This window comes from Rhinoderma darwinii, chromosome 4 (genome assembly GCF_050947455.1).
Source record: "Rhinoderma darwinii isolate aRhiDar2 chromosome 4, aRhiDar2.hap1, whole genome shotgun sequence".
NCBI classification, from domain to species: domain Eukaryota; kingdom Metazoa; phylum Chordata; class Amphibia; order Anura; family Rhinodermatidae; genus Rhinoderma; species Rhinoderma darwinii.
In genome coordinates, this window is record NC_134690.1 from 118,164,626 (window position 1) to 118,189,749 (window position 25,124).

The 25,124-nt window shown below is 40.3% G+C and overlaps 1 protein-coding gene across 1 annotated transcript; it reads left to right on the forward strand.

The window, feature by feature from the left end:
* The first annotated feature begins 14,537 nt into the window (after positions 1-14,537).
* SUCNR1 (succinate receptor 1) lies at positions 14,538-22,503 on the forward strand. Its single transcript, XM_075864011.1, is given in 3 exon segments — positions 14,538-14,602; positions 14,604-14,682; positions 21,514-22,503. Coding segments are annotated over 3 exon segments (1,134 nt in total).
* Positions 22,504-25,124: the final 2,621 nt, after the last annotated feature.

Here is a 25,124-nt window from a genome sequence, read left to right on the forward strand (position 1 = left end):
TTATTGCGCACGGTGAAAGCTGTAAGAAATAAATAATTTAAAGTGCCAACATCGCTGTTTTTTGGTCACCTTAGCTCTAAAAAAGATCCTATGGGGTGAAGATGCTCACTATACCCCTAGAAAAATTCCTTGAGGGGTGTAGTTTCCAAAATAGGGTCACTTTTGGTGGGTTTCCACTGTTTTGCAAACCCGACATGGCACTGAACACCAATCCAGCAAAATCTGCGCTCCAAAATCCAAAAGGCGCTGCTTTCCTCCTGAGCCCTGCTGTGGGTTCAAACATCAGTTTATGACCACATTTTGGGTATTGCCGTAATCGGGAGAAATTGCTTTACAAATGTTGGGGTGCTTTTTCTCCTTTTTTCCTTGTAAAAATGAAAAAAATTCTATGTTTCCACAGAAAAAAAGGTGATATTCACTTCACAGACAAATTCCACTAAATTCTGCAAAAAAAACTGTGTCGTCAAAATGCTAACTATACCCCTAAAAAAATGCCTTGAGGGGTGTTGTTTCCAAGATGGGGGTCACTTTTTGGGGGTTTCGACTGTTTAGGTACCACAAGACCTCTTCAAACCTGACATGGTGCCTAAAATATATTCCTAAAAAAAGGAGGCCCCAAAATCCACTAGGTGCTCCTTTGCTTCTGAGGCCTGTATTTCAGTCCATTAGGACAATAGGGCCACATGTTGGATATTTCTAAAAACTGCAACATCTAGGCAATAAATATTAAGTTGCATTTCTCTGGTAAAACTTTCTGTGGTACAGATTTTTTTTTATTACAAATGAATTTCGGCCAAAAAAATGAAATTTGTAAATTTCACCTCTATTTTGCCTTAATTCCTGTGAAACGCCTAAAGGGTTAAAATACTTTCTGAATGTGGTTTTGAATACCTTGAGGGTGCAGTTTTCAAAATGGGGTGATTTATGGGGACTTTCTGATATAGAAGGCCCTCAAAGCCACTTCAGAACTGAACTGGTCCCTGAAAAAATGGCCTATTGAAATTTTCTTGAAAATATGAGAAATTGCTGCTAAAGTTCTAAGCCTTGTAACGTCCTAGAAAAATAAAAGGACGTGAAAAAAAAATATGTAAACATAAAGTACACATATGGGGGATGGTAACTAGTAACTATTTTGTGTGGTATTACTATCTATTTTACAAGCAAATACATTTAAATTTAGAAAAATGCAAATTTTTGCTAAAATTTGAAGTTTTTCACAAATAAATATTGAATTTATCGACCAAATTTTTTCACTAACATAAAGTACAATATGTCACGAGAAAAAATTCTCAGAATCACTTGGATAGGCAAAAGCATTCCAGAGTTATTACCACATAAAGTGACACATGTCCTAAAGGGGTTAAGGTTGGCCCTGTCTACGTTTGCGTCTTTAGCGAATGCGCAGTTGGTAAAACAGTCTCCCTTCTAGTGCCTCTGCCCTGGATTTTTGTATTGACATGTGCAGTGGCGACATATAGATGCTGAGACCCATGAGGAGTAAGACCTCTTTTTGATATCAGTTTCCTGTATTTTATTAGTCTTTTAATTAAATATTCACATCTGGCTTATTGGGTATTTATGCTTTTTATAAAGGTTACATAGGTGTCGTTCATTGTAATTTTTATACGAGTCACTCTGTGTATGTCCTTTGATAAGTTAGATCTTCACTGTATTTCTAAATATGTATATTTATTACCAATTCTGTTTTATGATCATTAATGACTCAGTCCTTATATACTGGCCACTGTTTGTATTTTCACATGCTTGAGAAAGGCCCTATTGGGCTGAAACATCGCACGTATGGGTGAATAAAATTCCCTTATATTTCAGATGTGCTGCCTGGTTGCTCTTTTTGCTCACATTGCTGTCCATCTTGAATTTTTTACTTGAGCAGGTGATGCCGCTTCATGTGCTGAAGGATAGCTGTAGGTCCTACATTTGTGCCTAAACGGCCTCGGCTTATACTCTGCCTGCAGAGCTTGAACACTGTGATGATTTTTTTTGCCGGCGATGTGGAGAAAAAATTCCCACATGGGAGATGCCCACAAAAAGCCACCAGCAACGCTCGCAACATTTATGCAAACACCACTTCCACCTGAGCTTGCCCTGGGTCTGATAGCTTTGAGCCTACGACCTACTGCAGCAGCAGTGGCATCACAAGCTCCTGAGCTGACCGCAATAGAAGCAGATCTGCCCTGGCAGAAATTTGAAATCTGCAGTTTTTGCACAATGTTGTCAATGCTAGACAGTAAATATTCCTAAAATACTAAACAAATTAGACACCTTGTGATCCGTAATGGTCCAGTGATTTTGTTCCACCAGGATCTTCACCGGAAGAGGGAACAAAGTAAAATGTTCCCAAACTTTTTATTTTGGAGTTCATTCCCTTTTTTTTCTGGTTAAGAATAAAAATAAAACAACAATAAGGAGAATGTATCCCTTTTCTATAAGAACAATCTCAACTGAGCCTATTACGGCAAATCAAAAAATGTCAGAGCCAAAAATATTTTTGTCTAGATGTAAATCGTAGTCAAGTATTTTTCTGTCTGTTACAGTAGTTTCATTTGAGAACTATGGAACTGTTATATGGACACAATATGATGGTATTCTGTACACACGCCAATGAGCTGGTATTTGGGCATTGTGTTATTATAATATTTTGCAACCATACGTGGCATTATTTGAGCTCTCTATGGTGGTACAATGGGAGTTATCTAGCAAAACTGTTGCAAAGAAAAATTGTAGAGGTTGCAAATGTGAAGGATGGAGTGGACAGAAGTTAATGTTTATAATAATTTTCTTTCTTTAATAAAATATAGACTATAGAGTTGTGTACATAATTGTGATGAAGCAATAGTAGGATTAGATAAGTATACGTGGCAAGATGGCCCCTGAACAGGGACTACGCACTAATAAAATAACAAGTCACTTCCTGGTATGAACAAACTATGAACTATGAAGACATATCTAAAGGACCAGATAAGGGTGAACCTATCCAAGGATGACACAAGTAACAAGAGGCTTACAGTGATACGTGCTTTTATAAAAGTGTGATAACATGTACCCACCCCCAGGAGAAAGGAGATATAGAACAAATGTGTGTAATAAAGCAGTGACGCCTCTCCTGATGCTGGGTAAGGAGCTTTGTACCAGACTCTGTGTGGTGTGATTCCTTTCGTACGAACTCAGCGTATTATCCCTGCCGGTTGAGACTGATTAGTACCTGAACATTTGGCGCTCAGCGTGGGGCCACACTCGAGGGATAAGCCGTGTCCGTGATCGACGACCCCCAGACGCCTCAACATCGAATCGCCAGCCACGCTCCCAGGAAGTCTGATCAGCTTCAAATAAAACACGGTAAGGTTAAGTTCATGTTTATGAATATTGGCTCTTATCCGTGTGGGAGAGTGAGCAGGTGATAAGATACCGAGGTATTTGGAGTCGATCCCGGCCACACTCTCAGCGACAGAGAGTTAACCCGCTGTGTGGCTCCAAGGATCATAGTATAGATAGTCGCGTCTCGCCGGCATAGGTGATAAGTATAAGTGTAATAATTCAATTAGTCGCAGGGTATAGTTTGATACCATTAAGACGACAGGTATAATAATTCAATTAGTCGCAGGGTATAGTTTGATACCATTAAGACGACAGGTATAAGTGTAATAATTTAATTGGTCGCAGGGTATAGTTTGATACCATTAAGACGACAGAGACAGACAGTCAGTTATAATTGTGTTTTGTGTTCAGAAACATCGAGAATAAGGTTTCATTCTCAGGACGGTGTTAAATATAGAACAGTATGTTTAATGTGTTTAAAAAAAAAAAAAAAAAGAGACAGGCAAAGGAATGTGGTTCATTAACCGCAAAAGAGATAGTAGAAAAAAGAGAAGGCAAGAAGAATGTAGAAAATAGTAAGAAAGTTATGCACATATGTGGCATATTTATAGATGGAAGAATGGGCTGCAGCTCTTAGGAAAAACAAGGGAAGATTAAGTGACGAAGGAAAGTTAGATGAAGCATTAGCTTGGCAAAGAACAGCCATAGCCATAACTAAAGACAAGTTTACTGAGCAAGAAATACGAGACAGAAAGGGTAAAATCATCAAATATGTGTATTACAAAGAACGTGTCCAGCCACCGCCCTATAATGGCGACGGTGGAATTCTAACTGCGTGGGAGTGTCCCAGTTGTGGTCAACAGAACCCGCCCCAAGTTGAATATTGTGTATCATGTCACTTTCCACGCCCCGATCCTCCCATATATGCCACGCCTTCGGCACCACTCCCCGCCCCAGGAGGCCATCTTGGTACACCTAAACCTGTTGTTCCGTTATATCCGGTACTCACACAAGAAGGTGGATTTTATAAGCCCCCTCCGGAGGATGTGGCCACGCCCGGCCCAACCAAATCAGTATGAAATAATCACCTTGTTAATTTTGTCATTTGTAGTCTTTTTTCTATTTACAGAAGTTCCAGTCTAGTTCACTGATGAAACAACACGTAATCATAATATAGAGATGGTGGCCGTCAGATTGTACTGTTAAACATTAACGTAGATAATTCCTGTACAATGGTGTGATAAATGATTGCAGATACGTATGTTGTTTTGCCGGCATTGAAAGTGTTAAGATTGTGAGAAGTTGTGAGAAATGAGTGTGTGACCTCCCTCCCTCCCCCCTAAAGTGTGCTGTGTTTGGGAGGAGGAGGAGGGGGGGCTGACTGGGTGCAGTCTGCAGGGCTGATGAGACAAAGGGATCTCAATATGCACTGCTGAGATATATATATATCAGTAATGTCTACAAACCTAAATACATTTCTTCTCTTTTGCGCATGCGCTGTTGGTTATACAAGTTCCGATATTTATGTGTTATGATGTGATCAGATTTCATGTGTTTTGATGTTAATTCAGACGTATTAAACTACAGATACGGTGAGACACGGGGGTTTGAAAATGTATGTGCCCCCACCGTTCCCTATTTTTATATACTGTTTATTGGTTTGCAGTAATTAATGTGATCAGAGATAATATTTTCTGTTTTATTGAATAACTAACTACAATTGTTCTATTTTTGATTTCACATAGAAATTATGTCATTGTAAAGATCAAATGTTTGTCAGGAAAAAGTTATTTTTGTTTCAGGCTGTTGTACATTACAGAGGGTTAAATTAGTGTTATGTTGAGATGTAGTTTTGAACTCTGCTACATCACTCTCGCAGAGTCCACAAAGGGGGGAAGGGTGAAGGAACTGATCAGGTACAATTTTGGTTTATGTGTAAGAGACCATCCCCCTCCAGCAAAGTTACACAGGAGGATGTGACATCACTCACACGAGTCTTTATGGATTTAGATGAGGGAGAAGGCAAAACAAAACTTGTCTGGACATTGTTAATTTGATGTAAAGTTTTTAGGGATGTTTTACTTTTATTTGTTTTTGTATTAATCAAGTATTTGCAGAACCTGATAAAAGTGAGATTCTCAAAGTATTGTGGATTATCAGCTGAATGAGGAGGAGTTGTGTTTGGTAGCGGCTCGTGACACCAATCCATGGAGTACCTCTACGCAAGCATATACTTTGTACTGTACTGAACAAAATGGACATGCCACTGCAGTTCTCACACAAAGTCATGGACCACAGCAGCGCCCGGTAGCATATTATTCAGCTAGACTAGACCCTGTGGCCCGAGGTTCCCCATCATGTGTGAGAGCTATCATTGCTGTAAATTCAATGTTAAACAAGGCCTCAGATTTGGTCCTGGCATTTCCAGTCCAAGTTTTTGTACCACATGATATTACTGCTATTCTTACTCAAGTACAACCGAAGCATTTGTCCACTGCAAGACATTTGAGATTAATCTGTGCGCTTCTTCTCCCTGAGCAGGTTACTTTACACCACTGTACTACATTGAACCCAGCTACCTTACTGCCTTTGGAGCAAGGGGGAGAAGACGTAGGTAAAGAATGGTCACAATTTTTGTCTGAAACTGATGAACATGATTGTATGGCCCTTATGGCCCAGGAAACAGTGGGGTTCGCACATGTAAAAGATACCCAACTCCAAAACCCAGACCTAAATACTCTTTGTGGATGGTTCAAGGTATTTTGTAGAAGGATCTTTTCTTACAGGATATGCAGTAACCACCGAAGATGTAGTCCTAGAAGCAGCCTCCTTACCAGCGTCCCGCTCAGCACAAGAAGCGGAGCTTAAGGCCCTGGCAGCAGCATGCCAACATGCAGAAGGAAAGACAGCAAATATATACACTGACTCTCGAAGTAGCAGTAGTAAACATTAAAAGCTCACACCAAGGTGAGTTCACCAGAGACAAAAGGAAATGCTTTGGCAGACCAAGCCGCAAAAGCAAGCAGCACAGAAGCTACCCGTGTTAGCAGCCGTATGTCAGATAAAAGATCCAGAGGAAACAAGACCAGCTGTAAGCCCGGAACTACGGCAAAAACTTCAAGGACAAGCAACAAAAGAAGAAAAAGACAAGTGGACGGCCCAAGGAGCAACGCTACGAAAAGATGGCCTCTGGCAATGCCAGAATAAACTGTGCCTGCCTAAGACAATGTTCCCAATGATGGCCCAAATAACACATGGAGCGACTCACCAATCAAAAACGGCAATGATGGACTTGGTAAACAAGGTGTGGTATGCCCCAGGGTTTAGTGTGATGGCCAGCAGTTTTACACAAGGATGCATGATCTGTGCAACACATAATATTGGAAGAACTGTAAAAGTACCACAGAAGCACACACCCAGACCTATATATCCGTTCCAGAGACTGCAGATAGACTATATTCAACTACCCAAAGTCGGTACCTATGAGTATGTGCTTGTTTGTATTGATCTCTTTTCAGGATGGCCAGAAGCTTTTCCAGTATCCAAAGCTACAGCCGTAGCCACAGCAAAGAAACTGATCAACGAGGTGGTGTGCAGATATGGAGTTCCAGAGATGATCGAGAGCGACAGAGGAACTCATTTTACGGGTGAAATCATGAACCATGTGTTGTCAGCTCTAGGCATAAGTCAAGCCCTACATACACCATACCATCCACAAAGCAGTGGGAAGGTTGAGAGACTAAATGGGACTCTCAAATTGAAAATCCAAAAAGCAATGGTAGAAACCGGGAAACCATGGACCGAGTGTCTACCATTAGCCTTGTTCTCAGTAAGATACACGCCCACAAAAAGAACAGGTCTCAGCCCATATGAGATCTTATTTGGGTCGGCTCCCAGATTAGGATGTTATTTTCCACAGGTGCTCCAAATGCAGTATGGTAGACTAACAGATTATGTATCAACGCTGAACAAACAATTGACCAAGGTGCATGCACAAGTCTTTGCTTCCATTCCAGGTCCTGATTCAGTTGAAGGGACGTATAAGCTAGAACCAGGAGATTGGGTCATTGTCAAAAGACACGTGAGGAAGAGCCTTGAGCCACGGTTTGATGGTCCTTTTCAAGTTTTGCTTGTTACAAGCACCTCAGTGAAGCTCGAAGGAAAGGCAAGCTGGATTCACGCCAGTCATTGTAAAAAGGTTCTTCAGCCAGAAGAATGAAGATCTTTGCGGTTGTTGCGGCGGTTGTTGCGTGTGCTCTTATACAAAAAGGCAGAACTGCTACTCCTGTACACGTAATCAGTACAGAATCACTGGAACAGTTCAGGACAGGGTGGGCGAATGCCACAGTGATAGAAAGCAGGGTAACTACACCTGTAAGGCCAATGCCCCGTGTTATACTACAAATGTGACTACAACCGAAGGGACTTGGAAAATAGGACCACATGGAGGGACTGTGTACCTTCACATAGACAAAACAGCCAACATTAGCATACAAGAAGAGACGCCGGGGCTGTTGCTTTGTTGTTATGAATCAGATTTACAGTATCTACAGAAATATACAACCAGTAAAAATAGAAACAAAATGATAAATAAGACTTATGAAAGATGCAACAAGGAGAGGCTCAACTCTACGATTGTAATAAAAGAAACTGATGGGATAATATTATGTATGAATAATAGCCAAATAAGAAATAGAAGATATTTTGTATTCTTGATAATAATTTTAAGAGATAGTTTTAAGCCACATATAACAGTACAAAGTCTGGAAAGAATCCCACACATTTGTAAGAGCGCTGTAACCCAACAGCAGAAAAAGAATGTACACTTCAATATTTCCTTCCCTGAATCCCCCAGCTGTCATAGACAAAAAAGAGAATGGTATGACCCGCTATTAGGAGGGGTAGGAACGGGATTAGGAGTATTGAATGGTATACAGTTAGAAACAGTTATGAACAAATTAAACTCAGTGGAGATGACACATGTACTGCATTAAGGATAGGTGCGTCATGGTTACCTACTACCTTTGACTTACAGCAAAAAGGGTTAGCTATAGATGAACTGTTTCTAAATGTTTTTAATGAAAGTATGCTAACCGAATATAGAACATTACAGAATGTATCAACTTTTGTAAAATGGACAGTATTGGCTGTCGTCTTATACAGGGAATCTCGGCTATGTGGGACCTGAGGGTCCATTTAGAATTATGGATATGGTAAATTCCACAGAATGGGAAAAATTGATTCTTGAACAGCCAAACCCCGTTGCCCCTAGGATCCGAACCATCTCACAAATAGTTGCAATCGCGAACCCAGGATTCGAAGACACTATGGCTATGGAAACTGGATTTGGGTATACAAATCTATGGTTGGAATGGATGAAATATTCCGCCACTAAAGTAAACAAAAAAATTGAAGGACTTTTACCAACTCCATCCATGAAAACAACCACCCTTTATCGAGACTATTGTTCTGAAGATGAATAGATAGTGTAGGGTGTGCACCGACTCTTTAAGTCCAGCTACAAAGGGGGGTCTCCTAATAGGGGAGGCTCGTCTCAAACTGGTGAAAAAATCCTTTTACTCCCCTTTCCCAGAGCACGGACACACTTAGGTTAAGAAATGAAGAAAATAATGATAAAAGGGGGGACTGTGAAGGATGGAGTGGACAGAAGTTAATGTTTATAATAATTTTCTTTCTTTAATAAAATATAGACTATAGAGTTGTGTACATAATTGTGATGAAGCAATAGTAGGATTAGATAAGTATACGTGGCAAGATGGCCCCTGAACAGGGACTACGCACTAATAAAATAACAAGTCACTTCCTGGTATGAACAAACTATGAACTATAAAGGACCAGATAAGGGAGAACCTATCCAAGGATGACACAAGTAACAAGAGGCTTACAGTGATACGTGCTTTTATAAAAGTGTGATAACATGTACCCACCCCCAGGAGAAAGGAGATATAGAACAAATGTGTGTGTAATAAAGCAGTGACGCCTCTCCTGATGCTGGGTAAGGAGCTTTGTACCAGACTCTGTGTGGTGTGATTCCTTTCGTACGAACTCAGCGTATTATCCCTGCCGGTTGAGACTGATTAGTACCTGAACACAAATAGCAACCAATCAGATTGCTTATTTAATTTTTAACCCCTTAAGGACGCAGCCTTGTTTTGGCCTTAAGGCTCAGAGCCCATTTTTGAAGTCGGACATATTTCACTTTATGTGGTAATAACTTCGGAATGCTTAAACCTAAACAAGCGATTCTGAGATTGTTTTCTCGTGAGACATTGGGCTTTATGTTATTGGTAAAATTTGGTCGATATATTTAGTGTTTATTTGTGGAAAATTTTGAGAAAATTTAGAAAAAGTAGCATTTTTCTGAATTTAAATGCATCTGCTTGTAAAACAGATTGTTATACCACCCAATATAGTAACTAGTTCACATTTCCCATATGTCTACTTTAGATTGGCATCGTTTTTTGAACATTCTTTTATTTTTCTTGGACATTACAAGGCTTTGAACATAAACAGCAATTTATCATATTTTTAAGAAAATTTCAAAATCCTTTTTTTAAGGTACCTGTTCAGTTCTGAAGTGACTTTGAGGGGCCTATGTATTAGAACCCCCCAATAAAACACCACATTTTTAAAATTAGACCCCTCAAAGTATTCAAAACAGCATTTAGAAAGTTTTAACCCTTTATGCATTTCAAGGTATTAAAGTAAAGTGGAGGTGAAATTTACAAATTTAATTTTTCTTGCTGAATTTCAATTTCATTCGATTTTTTTCTGTAACACAGAAGGTTTTACCAGAGAAACAGTACTAAATATGTATTGTCCAGATTCTGCAGTTTTCAGAAATGTCCCACATGTGGCTCTAGTGTGCTCGTGGACTAAAACACAAGCCCCAGAAGCAAAGAAGCACCTAGAGCATTTTGGGGCCTCTATTTTTATTAGAATATATTTTAGGCAGCATGCCAGGTTTGATAAGGTGTTGATGTGCCAAAACAGTAGGAATCCCCAAAAAGTGACGCCATTTTGGAAACTACACTACTCAAGGAAATCATTTATGGTTGTTGTTACCATTTTGACCCCACAGTTTTTACACGCCACGTATTTGAATTGGGCTGTGAAATTGAAAAAATGACATTTTTTCCAATAAAATTTCATTTTTCAGCAAAAAAATTTCTTTTCACAGGGCACAAAATACCCCATTTTGTTGCCCAATTTGTCCTGAGTGCGGCAATACCCCATTTGTGGGGATAAACTGCTGTTTGGGCCCATGGGTGGGCTCAGAAGGAAAGAAGTGCTATGTGTTTGTTGGAGTCCAGATTTTGCTGGATTGGTTTTTGGGTGCCATGTCGCATTTGCAGAGCCCCATAGGTATCAAAGCAATGGAAACCGACCAGAAGTGAAACCATTTTGGAAACAACACCCCTCAAAGAATTCATTTATGGGTGTTGTGACCATTTAGACCCCACAGGGTTATTAGTAATATACTGTTGGGCATATAAATTTGTCTGGGAGACCATAAGACCCTGCCATATTAAATTTGATCCCTGGGCTGCCCGTGTACTCGGGGATTTGGGGCTCATAAATGTCTGGTGTGGGGGTCCAAATGGGGCCACTTCGCTCAGGGGTTTCTACTGCGTAGGGGTCATTTTGCTCGGGGGTTTCAACTGTGGTGGTGGTCCTGGGGCGTCTCCTAGAGGGTTCCTCTTCTTTATCACTGGATGAAGAGTTGGATAAATAAAACAGAGTCTCACCATCTGACTAGTCTGTGTCGGATGCAAGAAATGAATATGCCTCTTCGGCATTAATCGTCCGTTGGGACATGTCTGTTTGCTTCCCTAACTAGAAGCAATAGGTTGCTACCTAAACTAGCCAAAAAAATGGTGTTTTATAGAAAGAGTGGGCTTCCCTGAGACTAAACCTAACTAGGGCGAGGGTTCCTAACACTAAACCTAACTAGATTTTATTTGGACTTCCGTGAGACTAAATCTAACTAAGGCGACTTTTCCCTGACACTAAACCTAACTAGATTATTCCGAGATTCCCTGACTCTAAACCTAACTACAGTGACGGGTGTCTGACACTAAACCTAACTAGATTATTCCAAGCTTCCCTGACGCTAAACCTAACTACTGAGATAGACCCCTAACGCTAGATCTAACTACGGTGACAGATTCCTGATGCGAAATTCCCTGACGTTACACCTAACTACGCTTTTTGACGGTTCCCTGACACTAACTAACCTTAATACTAAACTAACCAGTTAAATTGTCTAAATTGTCTAAACTAACTAATTTTTATTTATTTTTCTCAATTTTTATATATTTTTTTTTTTATATATTTTATAAAGAAAAAAAAAAAAAAATAATCCACAGGGACCAAAAAATTAGTGCTGAAGACTAAGAAGTGGTCAGTGATAGGAGATCACTGACCAAAAACGTGGGGGGAACACAAGGTGGAAGGGTACAGGAGTCAGTAGTGGATGGGGGAGGTTGGAAACAGAAAAAAGTTAGTTTTTTTGACTTTTTTTGCACTTTGCTCTGCAGCAGGATGTGATGTCAGGGAGAGGAAGTGAAGAGACCGATCATCGCTATTGGACAGTTAGTCACTGACTGACCAAAAGCGGCGATCGTGGAGACGGGACCATCGTGACAGGTTCCGGCGTATTGAGCTGTGATAGCCTGCTGTCCGAAACAACAGCTGTCACAGCTCGTGAGCATGCCGGTGGAAAATGGCGATGCATTTTCCCTGTGACGTACTATTCCGTCACTGAGCATGAACGGTGCGGTCAGCATGACGCAATAGTACGTCATTGAGCGCGAAGGGGTTAAACAGACCACTGAAAAATGAGAGCTGAAGTGATTGCTTCCGCAGTTTGTCCCATTTCCAGTTCACTCTTCAGAGGCTTAGCTTAAACCTCCTAGGCCCTAGTGCAAATTCTGAAACAGGACCCCCACCTACCATGTGCCATTTATTGCACTCATATCTTGTTATAAGGTAGAGGGTCCTTTGGGCCTCCTCAGGCACCAGGGGCCAAGTGCGACTGCTACCTCTGCACTCCCAATAGCTACGACCCTGCCACTCTTTACGTATGTAAAATAGCTGGCAGCTACTCAGACGACCCTTTAACCCATTCCCGACATTTGACGTATTCATACGCCAAAGTCGGGTAGGGGAAGTATGGAGCGGTCTCACGGAGTGAACCCGCTCCATATGATGCCGCTGTCAGCTGTTTGTTACAGCCGACACTTCAGAGTAACGAGCAGCATGGTGCTCGAGCGCGATCCCACTCATTTAACTCGTTAAATGCTGCGGTCAATAGTGACCGCAGCATTTAAATTGTTAGAAAGAGGGGGGCAACCCCCTCTAACAGCTTATCGCGCCCCCCGCAACACAATCGCAGGGGGGCGATGGTTGCTATGGCTGCCTTGGGGCTTAATGAGCCGGCAGGGCTTAATAGATGCCTGTCAGAATCACGATATACTGCAATACATTAGTATACCTGCAGTATATCGTGCAAGCGATCTAGTGATCGCTGATTGAAGTCCCCTAGGGGGACTAATAAAAAAAAGTAAAAATTAGTTAAATAAAGTTTTATTTTTGTGTAAAAAAATATATATATATTAAAAGTTTTAAAAAAAAAATCCTTTTCCCATTTTCCCCCTAGAGCATAGTAAATAAATAAATAAATAAACATAATTGGTATCTCTGCATCCGTAAAAGTCTGAACTATTACAATATATCATTATTTAACCCGCACGGTGAACGCCATAAAAAAAAAAATTTCAACGCCAGAATCTCTATTTTTTTGTCACCTAATCTCCCACAAAAAATGAAATAAAAAGTGATCACACTGTCGCATGTACACCAAAATGGTATTATTAAAAACTACAGTTTATCCCGCAAAAAATAAGCCCTCATACCACTTAATCGACGGAAAAATAAAAAAGTTATGGCTCTCGGAATTTGGCGACACAAAATAAATTTTCTTTTTTACACTTAGGTTTTTACTTGTAAAAGTAGTAAAATATAGAAAAAACTATATATATTTGGTATCGCCGAAATTGTATTGACCCTCAGAATAAAGTTAACATGTTGTTTTAATTGCACAGTGAATTCCGTAAAAACGGCGCGCAAAAACCCATAGAGGAATCGCTGTTTTTTTCATTTTCTACCCCACAAATAATTTTTTTCCATTTCCTAGTACATTATATGGCAAAATAAATGGTACTACGAAAAACTACAACTCGTCCCGCAAAAATCAAGCCCTCATAGTACTATATCGGCGGAAAAATAAAGAAGTTATGGCTTTTGGAAGGTGGGGAGGAAAAAAAGAAAATGAAAATCTGAAAAAAGGCTGCGGCGGGAAGGGGTTAAACAGTGTGCTTTGGTAGAGTGCTTAGTTGCTCTCGGATCACTGGTGGTGATATTTTGGCATTGTATGTCAACATTTTTTGGGCAATTTACTGTGTAATTTTTTGGGCACTGTATATTATCTTGTCATTATTTATACAGTATTGGAGTAACAATCGGAAAGTTGTGAAATGGGGGTATATTTGCTCTCCATGAATATGGCAGCACCATCTATAAATACAGTTCTAATTCAGTTATGAGATTTTTATTTTTTTTTAAATAAATGTAAAAAAAAATTTGTACAACCCTGAGATACATACCCTGAAAAGGAAGTATTGTATAGCTGTTTTCTGTTCATTCAGAAAGCAGTTTTTTTTTTTGCAAAAGTTACAAACACAGGTATACGTGGCACATAGCGTGCAGCCTACTTACTGATAAACACAGCAAAATCATATTAAATTGTGAGTAATAAAAAATATATATGTAATTTCACTACAACTTATCATCATTATGGGTTATAAAAAGATACGGATGACTCATGTTATGTTTTTTTACGCATTCGTTGTAGGCAATATACTGCAGCAGTAATGTAAAGACTGCTTCTTTTACCATATAAAATGCAGTCTTTTATTTTAACATCCTAAAATGCATCATAATATCCAGTGATGAAAAAAACTGACGTAATGTGAAATATCACTTCATGTTTGTTTTTTCTTTTATAAAATGAGTCTGCCTAAAAATGATAGGTTGATAATGGCTGGATATTCAAAACCACATTTCTTCCTGTTGGTTGCTAATCACAATGTGATGTTGGCCACACAGACTCGTTACTTATGTTTGAATTATTAACTAGCATTACTCAAGATATGCAAATGAGTTTATCATATCTGCTCTCCGCTATACAGAGAAATCATAGAACTGCACGCAGTGTCACAGGCTGGAAGGGAATTGTAAGCATCAGGATCATCTAATACGATGGTAGGTGATGCTGTACTCTGTTTATGTTATGTGCTATGTAGTGTTTTATATATTATACTATTGACTGACCTCAGTGAATGTTGATTGCTGTTCGCACAAATTTATTATTCTCGCAAAAGGTTGAATTAGTATATACAAGAGCCGAAGATAAATTTACATTTTCTCTTGTTGTTCACACCTAAAAACAATGCAGTATTTAAACCTTTGTACACTTGAGTTTAGTATAGTTTTCTAGACTTGACATATAAGTTAAAAGATAGACTACTGGCGTAATATTGGAGCAAATTCATTAGGAAGGATTTTGGATAATAACTCATAGTTCATCTATCTATCTATCTATCTATCTATCTATCTATCTATCTATCTATCTATCTATCTATCTATCTATCTATCTATCTATCTATCTATCTATCTATCTATCTTCGAATAAAATTAATAAATTACAGAACTAAAAACATTTTTTTTAACCTTATAGAACTGCTATATACTTAATATAATACTTAAATTCTCTATATGTAATGCAAAGAGATTATTTTTAGAATGTTAGTCAAGGCTGTAAATCTGTGGTAAGTATGAATGTATTCTAAATTGAAACCCATACAAGCTTTATTGCTCCAAATCTTTATATGCTTTCCTGTGGATAATCCAAGTTAGAAGTTATTTACTTGTAGGACATTTGAACATCTCTAGCAATGCAACTTTGTAGATAAATTACCTCTAATATACATTTATATTTACTGGTATGGATTCTACAGTATTATATGGAGCCTATTATGACTATTATTTGTGATATACTGTCTGCCTGCATCGAGAGAGAATTTGTATGGTCCTACTTATATGTAGGATTTACCACATCCTAGAGCAGCGGTCCTCAAGTGGCAGACTGTGGTCCTAGTCCGGACCGGGGACACCAGCTGTCGTGACCCTGCAGACCGGCCGCCACTGTATTGCCTGGTGGCTGAAAGTGAAAAGGACCCTGGAGTGGTTAATATACAGATGTATTTTTATTTTGACTCTGATAAGTTATCATGTTGCAGCAAGTTAACACTTTAAGGGGGATTCCCAAATTAGACATTTATGGCATATCCACAGGACATTCCAAAAATGTGTGATAGAGGCGGGTCATTGCTCTGGGACTGGCACGTATGTCGAGAACGGTGGACATCTGACCCCCGTTTTGCCTGGTTAGACGACCACAAGCTGCCGATTCCAGATGGGGCTAGAAGACAGGGGGCACAAATTTCGGGGGACCACTGTTCTCAATATACAGTATTTGCGAGTCCCAGAGCTGGGGCTTGCATCTATCAGACATTGAATGTATAAGTTGGGAATAGCCCTTTAAACCAACAAAAGCCTTTGAAAAGAAATTGAAAAAGTTAAGTTACAGTTTCTTGCCACAGTGTATTTAATGCCTAAGTGTCTAGTTAAAGATTGTTACATATATATATTTATTTGTTATTATTTGGTATGGTCTGAAAGAATTTTAAATGCTGATCTGGGGTCTGAATAATTTTAGGGGTCATTACCTAATTTATTGATTAGGAAGTGTCATTTGGTCAACACGTGGCAATGTTATTTGGGCACTGTATGATATGGGTATTTGTACACTGTATGCTTGTATTATTTGAGCACTATATGGTACTCCATAATGGGAAGCGTCAAGAGAAGGTACTGCACAGGGCACCACCCAAACTAAGGTTGGCCCAGCATAATATACTGTGTTACAATTTACATTTATATCTATTTTTCATGCTGAAATGTAGGTGAAGGGAAATTAATGTGGTGACTGAAAACCAATATTGAATTCAGGATGCAGAGGATTATTCTTAAACAAGTTTGATTAGCTCATAAGGCTGTACATACGAGTTAGGCCTTATTCACACGACAGTGAAAAAAAATGTCCATTTAAAGAGACTCTGTCACCACATTATAAGTGCCCTGTCTCCTATATAAGGAGATCGGCGCTGTAATGTAGGTGACAGTAATGCTTTTTATTTAGAAAACCGATCTTTTTTTCACAAAGTTAGGAGCGATTTAAGTTTATGTTAATGAGCTTTCTTAATGCCCAAGTGGGCGTACTTTTACTTTCGACCAAGTGGGCGTTGTACAGAGGAGTGCATGATGCTGACCAATCAGCGTCATGCACTTCTCTTCATTCATTTACACTGCACTAGCGATATAGATATATCGCTATGTGCAGCCTCATACACAAACCCTAACATTACTAGTGTCCTGATAATGAATACACATGACGTCCAGGCTGGATTTCATGTGTATTCATTATCAGGACACTAGTAATGTTAGGGTTTGTGTATGAGGCTGCACATAGCGATATATCTATATCGCTAGTGCAGTGTAAATGAATGGAGAGGAGTGCATGATGCTGATTGGTCAGCGTCATGCACTCCTCTGTACAACGCCCACTTGGTCGAAAGTAAAAGTACGCCCACTTGGGCATTAAGAAAGCTCATTAGCATAAACTTAAATCGCTCCTAACTTTGTGAAAAAAAGATTGTTTTTTAAATAAAAAGCATTACTGTCACCTACATTACAGCGCCCATCTCCTTATGTAGGAGATAGGGCACTTATAATGTGGTGACAGAGTCTCTTTAAAACTGATCAACTGTCAGTTTTTCATGGCCATTTTGCATTAGTGTGTCCCTAAATTTTCATCCATTTCCAGTCCGTCTGTCCATTTTTAATGGCCGTTTGACATCCATTTTGCATCAGTTTTTCATGGCCGTTAAAAAAACTGATGAATTTCATTGGTCAGGCTTTTTTTGTCCCAACCCCTTAAAAACAGCAAAAGGAAGGTCACATGTTCACCTAGACACTATTTACAGCCTCCCTGTAAATGATGCCACACGCCTCCCTGTAGATGATGCCACACACCTCCCTGTAGATGATGCCACACGACTCCCTGTAGATGATGCCACACGCCTCCCTGTAGATGATGCCACACGCCTCCCTGTAGATGATGCCACACACCTCCCTGTAGATGATGCCACACACCTCCCTGTAGATGATGCCACACCTGCCTCCCTGTAGATGATGCCACACGCCTCTCTGTAGATGATGCCACACGCCTCCCTGTAGATGATGCCACACGCCTCCCTGTAGATGATGCCACACGCATCCCTGTAGATGATGCCACACACCTCCCTGTAGATGATGCCACACCTGCCTCCCTGTAGATGATGCCACACGCCTCCCTGCAGATGATGCCACACGCCTCCCTGTAGATGATGCCACACGCCTCCCTGTAGATGATGCCACACACCTCCCTGTAGATGATGCCACACTCCTCCCTGTAGATGATGCCACACCTGCCTCCCTGTAGATGATGCCACACCTACTTCCCCTGTAGATGATGCCACACCAGCCTCCCTGTAGATGATGCCACACACCTCCCTGTAGATGATGCCACACCTGCCTCCCTGTAGATGATGCCACACGCCTCCCTGCAGATGATGCCACACGCCTCCCTGTAGATGATGCCACACACCTCCCTGTAGATGATGCCACACACCTCCCTGTAGATGATGCCACACCTGCCTCCCTGTAGATGATGCCACACGCCTCCCTGCAGATGATGCCACACGCCTCCCTGTAGATGATGCCACACGCCTCCCTGTAGATGATGCCACACACCTCCCTGTAGATGATGCCACACTCCTCCCTGTAGATGATGCCACACCTGCCTCCCTGTAGATGATGCCACACCTACTTCCCCTGTAGATGATGCCACACGCATCCCTGTAGATGATGCCACACACCTCCCTGTAGATGATGCCACACCTGCCTCCCTGTAGATGATGCCACACGCCTCCCTGCAGATGATGCCACACGCCTCCCTGTAGATGATGCCACACGCCTCCCTGTAGATGATGCCACACACCTCCCTGTAGATGATGCCACACTCCTCCCTGTAGATGATGCCACACCTGCCTCCCTGTAGATGATGCCACACCTACTTCCCCTGTAGATGATGCCACACCAGCCTCCCTGTAGATGATGCCACACCTGCCTCCCCTGTAGATGATGCCACACCAGCCTCCCTGTAGATGATGCCACACAAGCCTCCCTGTAGATGATGCCACACCTGCCTCCCTGTAGATGATGCCACACCAGCCTCCCTGTAGATGATGCCACACGCCTCCCTGTAGATGATGCCACACAAGCCTCCTTGTAGATGATGCCACACCAGCCTCCCTGTACATGATGCCACACCAGCCTCCCTGTAGATGCCACACCAGCCTCCCTGTAGATGCCACACCAGCCTCCCTGTAGATGCCACACCAGCCTCCCTGTAGATGCCACACCAGCCTGCCTGTAGATGCCACACCAGCCTCCCTGTAGATGCCACACCAGCCTCCCTGTAGATGCCACACCAGCCTCCCTGTAGATGCCACACCAGCCTCCCTGTAGATGCCACACCAGCCTGCCTGTAGATGCCACACCAGCCTCCCTGTAGATGCCACACCAGCCTGCCTGTAGATCGTGCCACACCAGCCTCCCTGTAGATGCCACACCAGCCTCCCTGTAGATGCCACACCAGCCTGCCTGTAGATGCCACACCAGCCTGCCTGTAGATGCCACACCAGCCTGCCTGTAGATGCCACACCAGCCTCCCTGTAGATGCCACACCAGCCTACCTGTAGATGCCACACCAGCCTGCCTGTAGATGCCACACCAGCCTCCCTGTAGATGCCACACCAGCCTGCCTGTAGATCGTGCCACATACTCACGAGAGCAGCGCCGTCTCTCGTCTTCTTCACTTGTGGTCACTCGTCTGCACAGGATCTGGCAAGGCAGCGCGACGGGGCGATGACGTCATCGAAGCGCCTTCAAACCCGTGAAGACGAGTGACCACACCTGAAGAAGTGCCGCAAACGTGAGTATGCCAACGATAGCCAGCAAGGGAACTAGTAGTTCCCTTGCCAATCCCCATGTACCAGATCCATTTTTAACGGTTGTTACATGTATTGACAGCCGTTAAAAACGGACCCATTGACTTCTATGGGGGCCGTGAGGCCGTTAAAACGGCCAAAAATAGGACATGTCCTATTTTTTTACGCCCATTATTCACGGGCCATTAAAAAAACGGCCGTGTGAATGCACCCATAGAATATCATTGTTCTGAAAACGGCCATGTGAAAGCCGTTAAAAGGACGGCCATCACATGGCCGTTTTTCACTGTCATGTGAATGAGGCCTTAGGCTAAGGGCCAGAGGTGTGGTAAGATTTGGAATGAGAAGAGCCAATGAATAGCCCTTTTATATTTAACAAGCACACAGCAAATGATGTACTTAGTGCCAATTAAATATATTAATGTCTTCATTTTAGTTCTATTGGCATAATGAATAATATCCTGCTTGTAATTATATTGTTTACTCTACATTGGAAATTTGGTGTATTTGGAAATTTAGCATTAGCCATCTTGGCCATTGTGTTTATGCAATAAAGTGTTGAACAAATACTCATAAATGAATAACAGATGAATAACAAAGAGCTTTATTTACTAAACCACTAGAGATCCAAAATTACTCAAGTTTGCTGCAATATCAATAAGCTCTTATAGTTCTGATGGCTCCTGTCCAGCATTGTAGTTTCTTTGTGGATTGTATTCAATTTGTATGTAAAAGTTTTACATTTATAGTTATACACCTTGAAGTCATACAGACACTCCCGCATTTGAGTGGTGTAAGTTAACAGAAATGGTCCTATTTATTACCCCCATTGTGTGATCAGACTTACCCAACAATGGTAGGTGAACCAGTCAGTGCAGCAAAACTCTTAGGCTCAATTTACCTTAGTGTCATGGCGTACATTCATAACAGAGCCATGACTGCTATGCCAGATCTGTGCTCAAATAGATCCAGACTAATCTTGTCAGACCATATTGACTTATGATAGTCAGTCAAGGGTCTGTTGTCAGAGAGCTGGAGGAGGCCTACTTTAGTTGTTGCCCAGGGCCCTATTTTCTAAAAACCGGCCCTGTACATAGTGGTATTATTTTGTCAATATACAACAATAATTTAGAGGTATGGTATAATTTAGAGGTATTGTATTTATAATGGGCCAAATTATTTTAGGGATGGGGCCAAAAAATCATAGAAAGGAATATTGTTGCAAAGTCAAGTGCACCTATTGTTACTTTGTTATTTTGCATAGATCGGCAGCAGATATGAAGATATAAAAATGTGTAATATTTTATTTGGAAATCATAATCTTCCTTATGTTCCAGCAGCCTGGAACCCCTTCCCTGCCTGTAGGCTCTCTATAAATGTTCAGAAACTTCCTCAGTCACAAAAAAAATAAAAATCTGTCTAGTGTAAAATTGTATATTGTAAAAAGAAAGTAGGGACAATGGGAAGAAAGGCATACAGCCTCAGTATCGCTCCCTCCATGTTTCATTGAAACCGCATGAGGGAAGGAGAAGCACCGTGGGATACATATCTGATCGGCATTACATTAACCAGCAGAGAAAAAAAAAATACCCAAAATATTCTGGTTAGACATGTATTAGATGTAGCATATACAGGAATAGAATCTACAGCTGCTTTAAGTGGTAAATACTACCTCCATACAATGACTAAATAATATTACCAGGGTGCCCCTATACACAGTGTTAGCCAGATAATGCTCTTATATACAATACCAGACAGAGAGTACGCCCATATACAGTATTTAGTTGTCTGTGGTTTAAACACATTTCTCTCTATACTGAACATATATGCTCTGAAATTCTTATGTATATTTTGAAAATGACAAATTCACAATAAATGACTTTACTGAAAATTCACATTTAAGCTTATTACTGCCTTCTAGGGTCAAGAAAGCCACAACTGTTCTTCAATCGATTGCCTACTTGAGAAATACTACCTATCCACTGTGTATTCACTGGAATTTATATTCGGCATTCTCGGCAATGGTATCGTTATGTTCGGATATATTTTCTGCATGAAGAAGTGGAACAGCGGAAGTGTATACCTATTCAACCTATGCTTGTCAGATTTCGCCTTCCTCTGCACACTTCCTCTATTGATTCAAAGCTACACCAATGGCAGCTGGATGTTTGACGAGTTTCTGTGCTATAGTAATAGATACTTACTGCATGCCAATCTCTACTCCAGTATCCTTTTCCTCACATTTATCAGTATTGATCGATACCTGATTATTAAGTACCCATTTAAAGATCATATTATGCAGAAGAAGGAAACGGCTATTATAATTTCTGTTGGCATTTGGATCGTGGTCATGTTAGAAATAGCACCAATACTGTTTTTTATAGAATTGCGCAACAACAGTCAATGTCTCAGCTATGGAAGTTCTGGGATGGCATCTTACAGCCTTATATATAGTGTGTGCCTCACTGTCACTGGCTTCCTCATTCCATTTTGCACCATGTGTATATTTTACATACAAATGGCAAGATTTTTAAAAAACAGAAGTGAAATTCTCACATCGTCTTTCTCATTGGAGAGACCTCTCACTTTGGTATCAGTTGCAGTGATTGTGTTCTTTGTTTTATTCACCCCATATCACATCATGAGAAATGTCAGGATTGCATCACGTATCGAAGGATGGGAGCTGAGCAAGAAAGCAATAATTACCATCAATTCCATATATGTGATCACAAGACCTATTGCCTTCTTGAACAGTGTGATAAACCCTGTGTTTTATTTTCTTATGGGGGATAATTTCAGAGAAATGTTGCTAGCTAAAATCCGATACTGTTTCAATAAGATGAAATGCCGCTGCATATATGATTTCAATCCTCACTGCAATAAATCCAGGAGATATACAACAGATTCTTAGTAGCAACAGTCTTTTTGTTATAAACATTGTGTATAGTAGTATAGGTGATATTCAGTATTTTTCTGTTAAACAGAACCACATTGTATTCAATATCTTTTTTGTAAAACTTTTCATGCCAGACAAAATATGATAGAAAATACCCATCGTTGAAATTTCCTATTACTGTAAAAAAAAAAAAATTGAGACTCCAAAATATTTAAAGCCACCATGGTCCATATTATCACAAAAACAGAGAAAATGCAAATTGCCCTGGTGGATTAAAATTTTAGCAATGGTCAATCATATTTCAACCCAGGATTAGAATTAGCCCTAATGCACACGACCGTGTGTGCCGCCCGAGTTTGGTCCATGATTTGTGGAAAGATAGTACATGTTCTATCTTTCCACAGATCTCAGAGTCAGGTCCGTTTTCGTGGAACCGATTCATCCACTAAAGTAAATGGGTTCGTTAAAATTATCGGGTGCCACCCGGATGCCGAGAAAAACGGCCCGAGTGGCACTCGGTTGTGTGCAAGAGGGTTTAGTGTAACTTTTTAAATGGAAAAATAATTTTAAACTAGTTCCTTTTTGCTATGTTTTCAGTGAGTGTACTTCAGAACAGGCTTCACTTCTTTGCTGGTCCTCAGGGAAAACTATGTCGGAAAAATAGTGATCTCCTGAGTTTTTCCACCTGTCTCTGCCTAACAACAAGTGGCAGGCCTTTAAAAACTTCCTGGACGTTCAATCCTGGGACTGGTTTTCCTTAATGTCAGATTACTAGGCATTGTGGACCATCAGATTATAGATTAATGGTACTATACGGTATTTTTAGGAAGTGCACTTCCACTTTCTATTTCTTTCTATATCCCTGGCATAATTTTGTACCAAGCAAAAGAGATATTTGAAGCTTTTAATAGGGTACTCCAGCTCTTCAAAATCAGAAAAAAAAAAAAGTCATCAGATCAATACAGTATGCATAATAATATATTTTGTTTTACATTGTACTGCAGAGATTTACAGTTATTTTTTTTACATGATTTTGTTGATGTAATTGGATACATATATGTCATGTGGATTCATATATTATGTATAATAGAGATAGTGGTTCTTTTTTTGCTTATTTTCTGTGTTTCTTCCCCTTTTTGTTGGATATGATTATAAATGTAGCTGTGTCAGTTAAAGAGTCAGTCAGTTTAATAGCATGCCGACAGTCTCATACATAAACTACATTATAAACTTAGGAAATACTTTTAAAGCTATGTACTCCCAACAGTATGCTATGTAACGTTTGAGCACCATTTAGGATGGAAAATTTGATGGGAATAACTTATATTTGTAAAAAAGTGGTACAGATACAAAAAGATGAATAAAGTTAAATAATATAAGATGGACTGGTTTGGACAAACCCTATACATATAAAAGGTCTCTGAATATTATAATTTGATGATCGCGTGGGGTCCTGCTGCTGGGATACTTCAGGAGAACTGAAGTATTACACAGCACCCAGTGAAATCAATAGGATGTCCATGTAATGCAAACACGAGCCAGGTCATCTGGCTAATTGAAGGGCTCGAGTAAGGGAGTTCCTCTATTTCACCCATAATACCCATACAGACATATGAAATGGGTTGTCTAACGCAGACAACCCATTTAAAAGCCAATGTACACCTTTGCAACCAAATTTATTTTTATTGTCCTAATGAACCTAAAATGAAACAACTTTATAAATGGGATTGATTAAAAAAAAAATATCCCATTATTTTGTGTCTACATATTCTATGCATTTCTATGGTAACATGCTACAAATTCTATTTGATCTGATCTTGCAGTCATTCTCCTTTCCATTTGTTCTCTACTTCCTACTACTATACAATTGGTAGTTTAGCAAGAAGTAGGGTAGAGATGTAAGAAAGTATGGCTGCAAGATCAGACCACACATGGTTTTTTGGAGTTTGTTACCATGCAGATGCATAGTTCTGCATAAGAGATGTAGATACAAAACAATAGGACATTTGTAATAATTTTAGATGCATTGAAGAAATGCAAAAAAAATAAATGTGTTGTGAAGGTTAACACACTGTAGCCTTTAAGTATTTACAATGCATTCGGAAAGTCTACAGATACTTTCAATTTTTTCACATTTTTTAATGTTGAGGTCTTGGGCTAAAATAAAAATAAAATTCAAGATTTCTCCATCATTCTGCACTCAATATCCCATAATGGCAAAGTGAAAACAGAATGTTAGTAATCTTTGCTAATTTATTGAATAGGAAAAAATAAAATATTGCATTGACATAAGTAGTCAGACCCTTTACTCAGTACTTAGTTGAAGCACCTCCAGTCTTCTTGGGTATGATGCCACAAGGTTTGCACACTTGGATTTGGGGATTTTCTGCCAATTTTTACTGCAGATCCCCTCAAGCTCTGTCTGGTTGGATGGGGACTGACAGTGGACAGCCATTTTCAGGTCTCTCCAGAGATGTTTGATTGGGTTCAAGTAAGGAATCTGGCTGAGCCACACAAAGACATTCACGGAGTTGTCCTCCTGTGTTGTCTTGACTGTGTGCTTAGAGTCATTGTCTCTTTGGAAGGCGAACCTTCGGCCCATTCTGAGGACCAGAGCACTCTGGATCAGGTTTTCA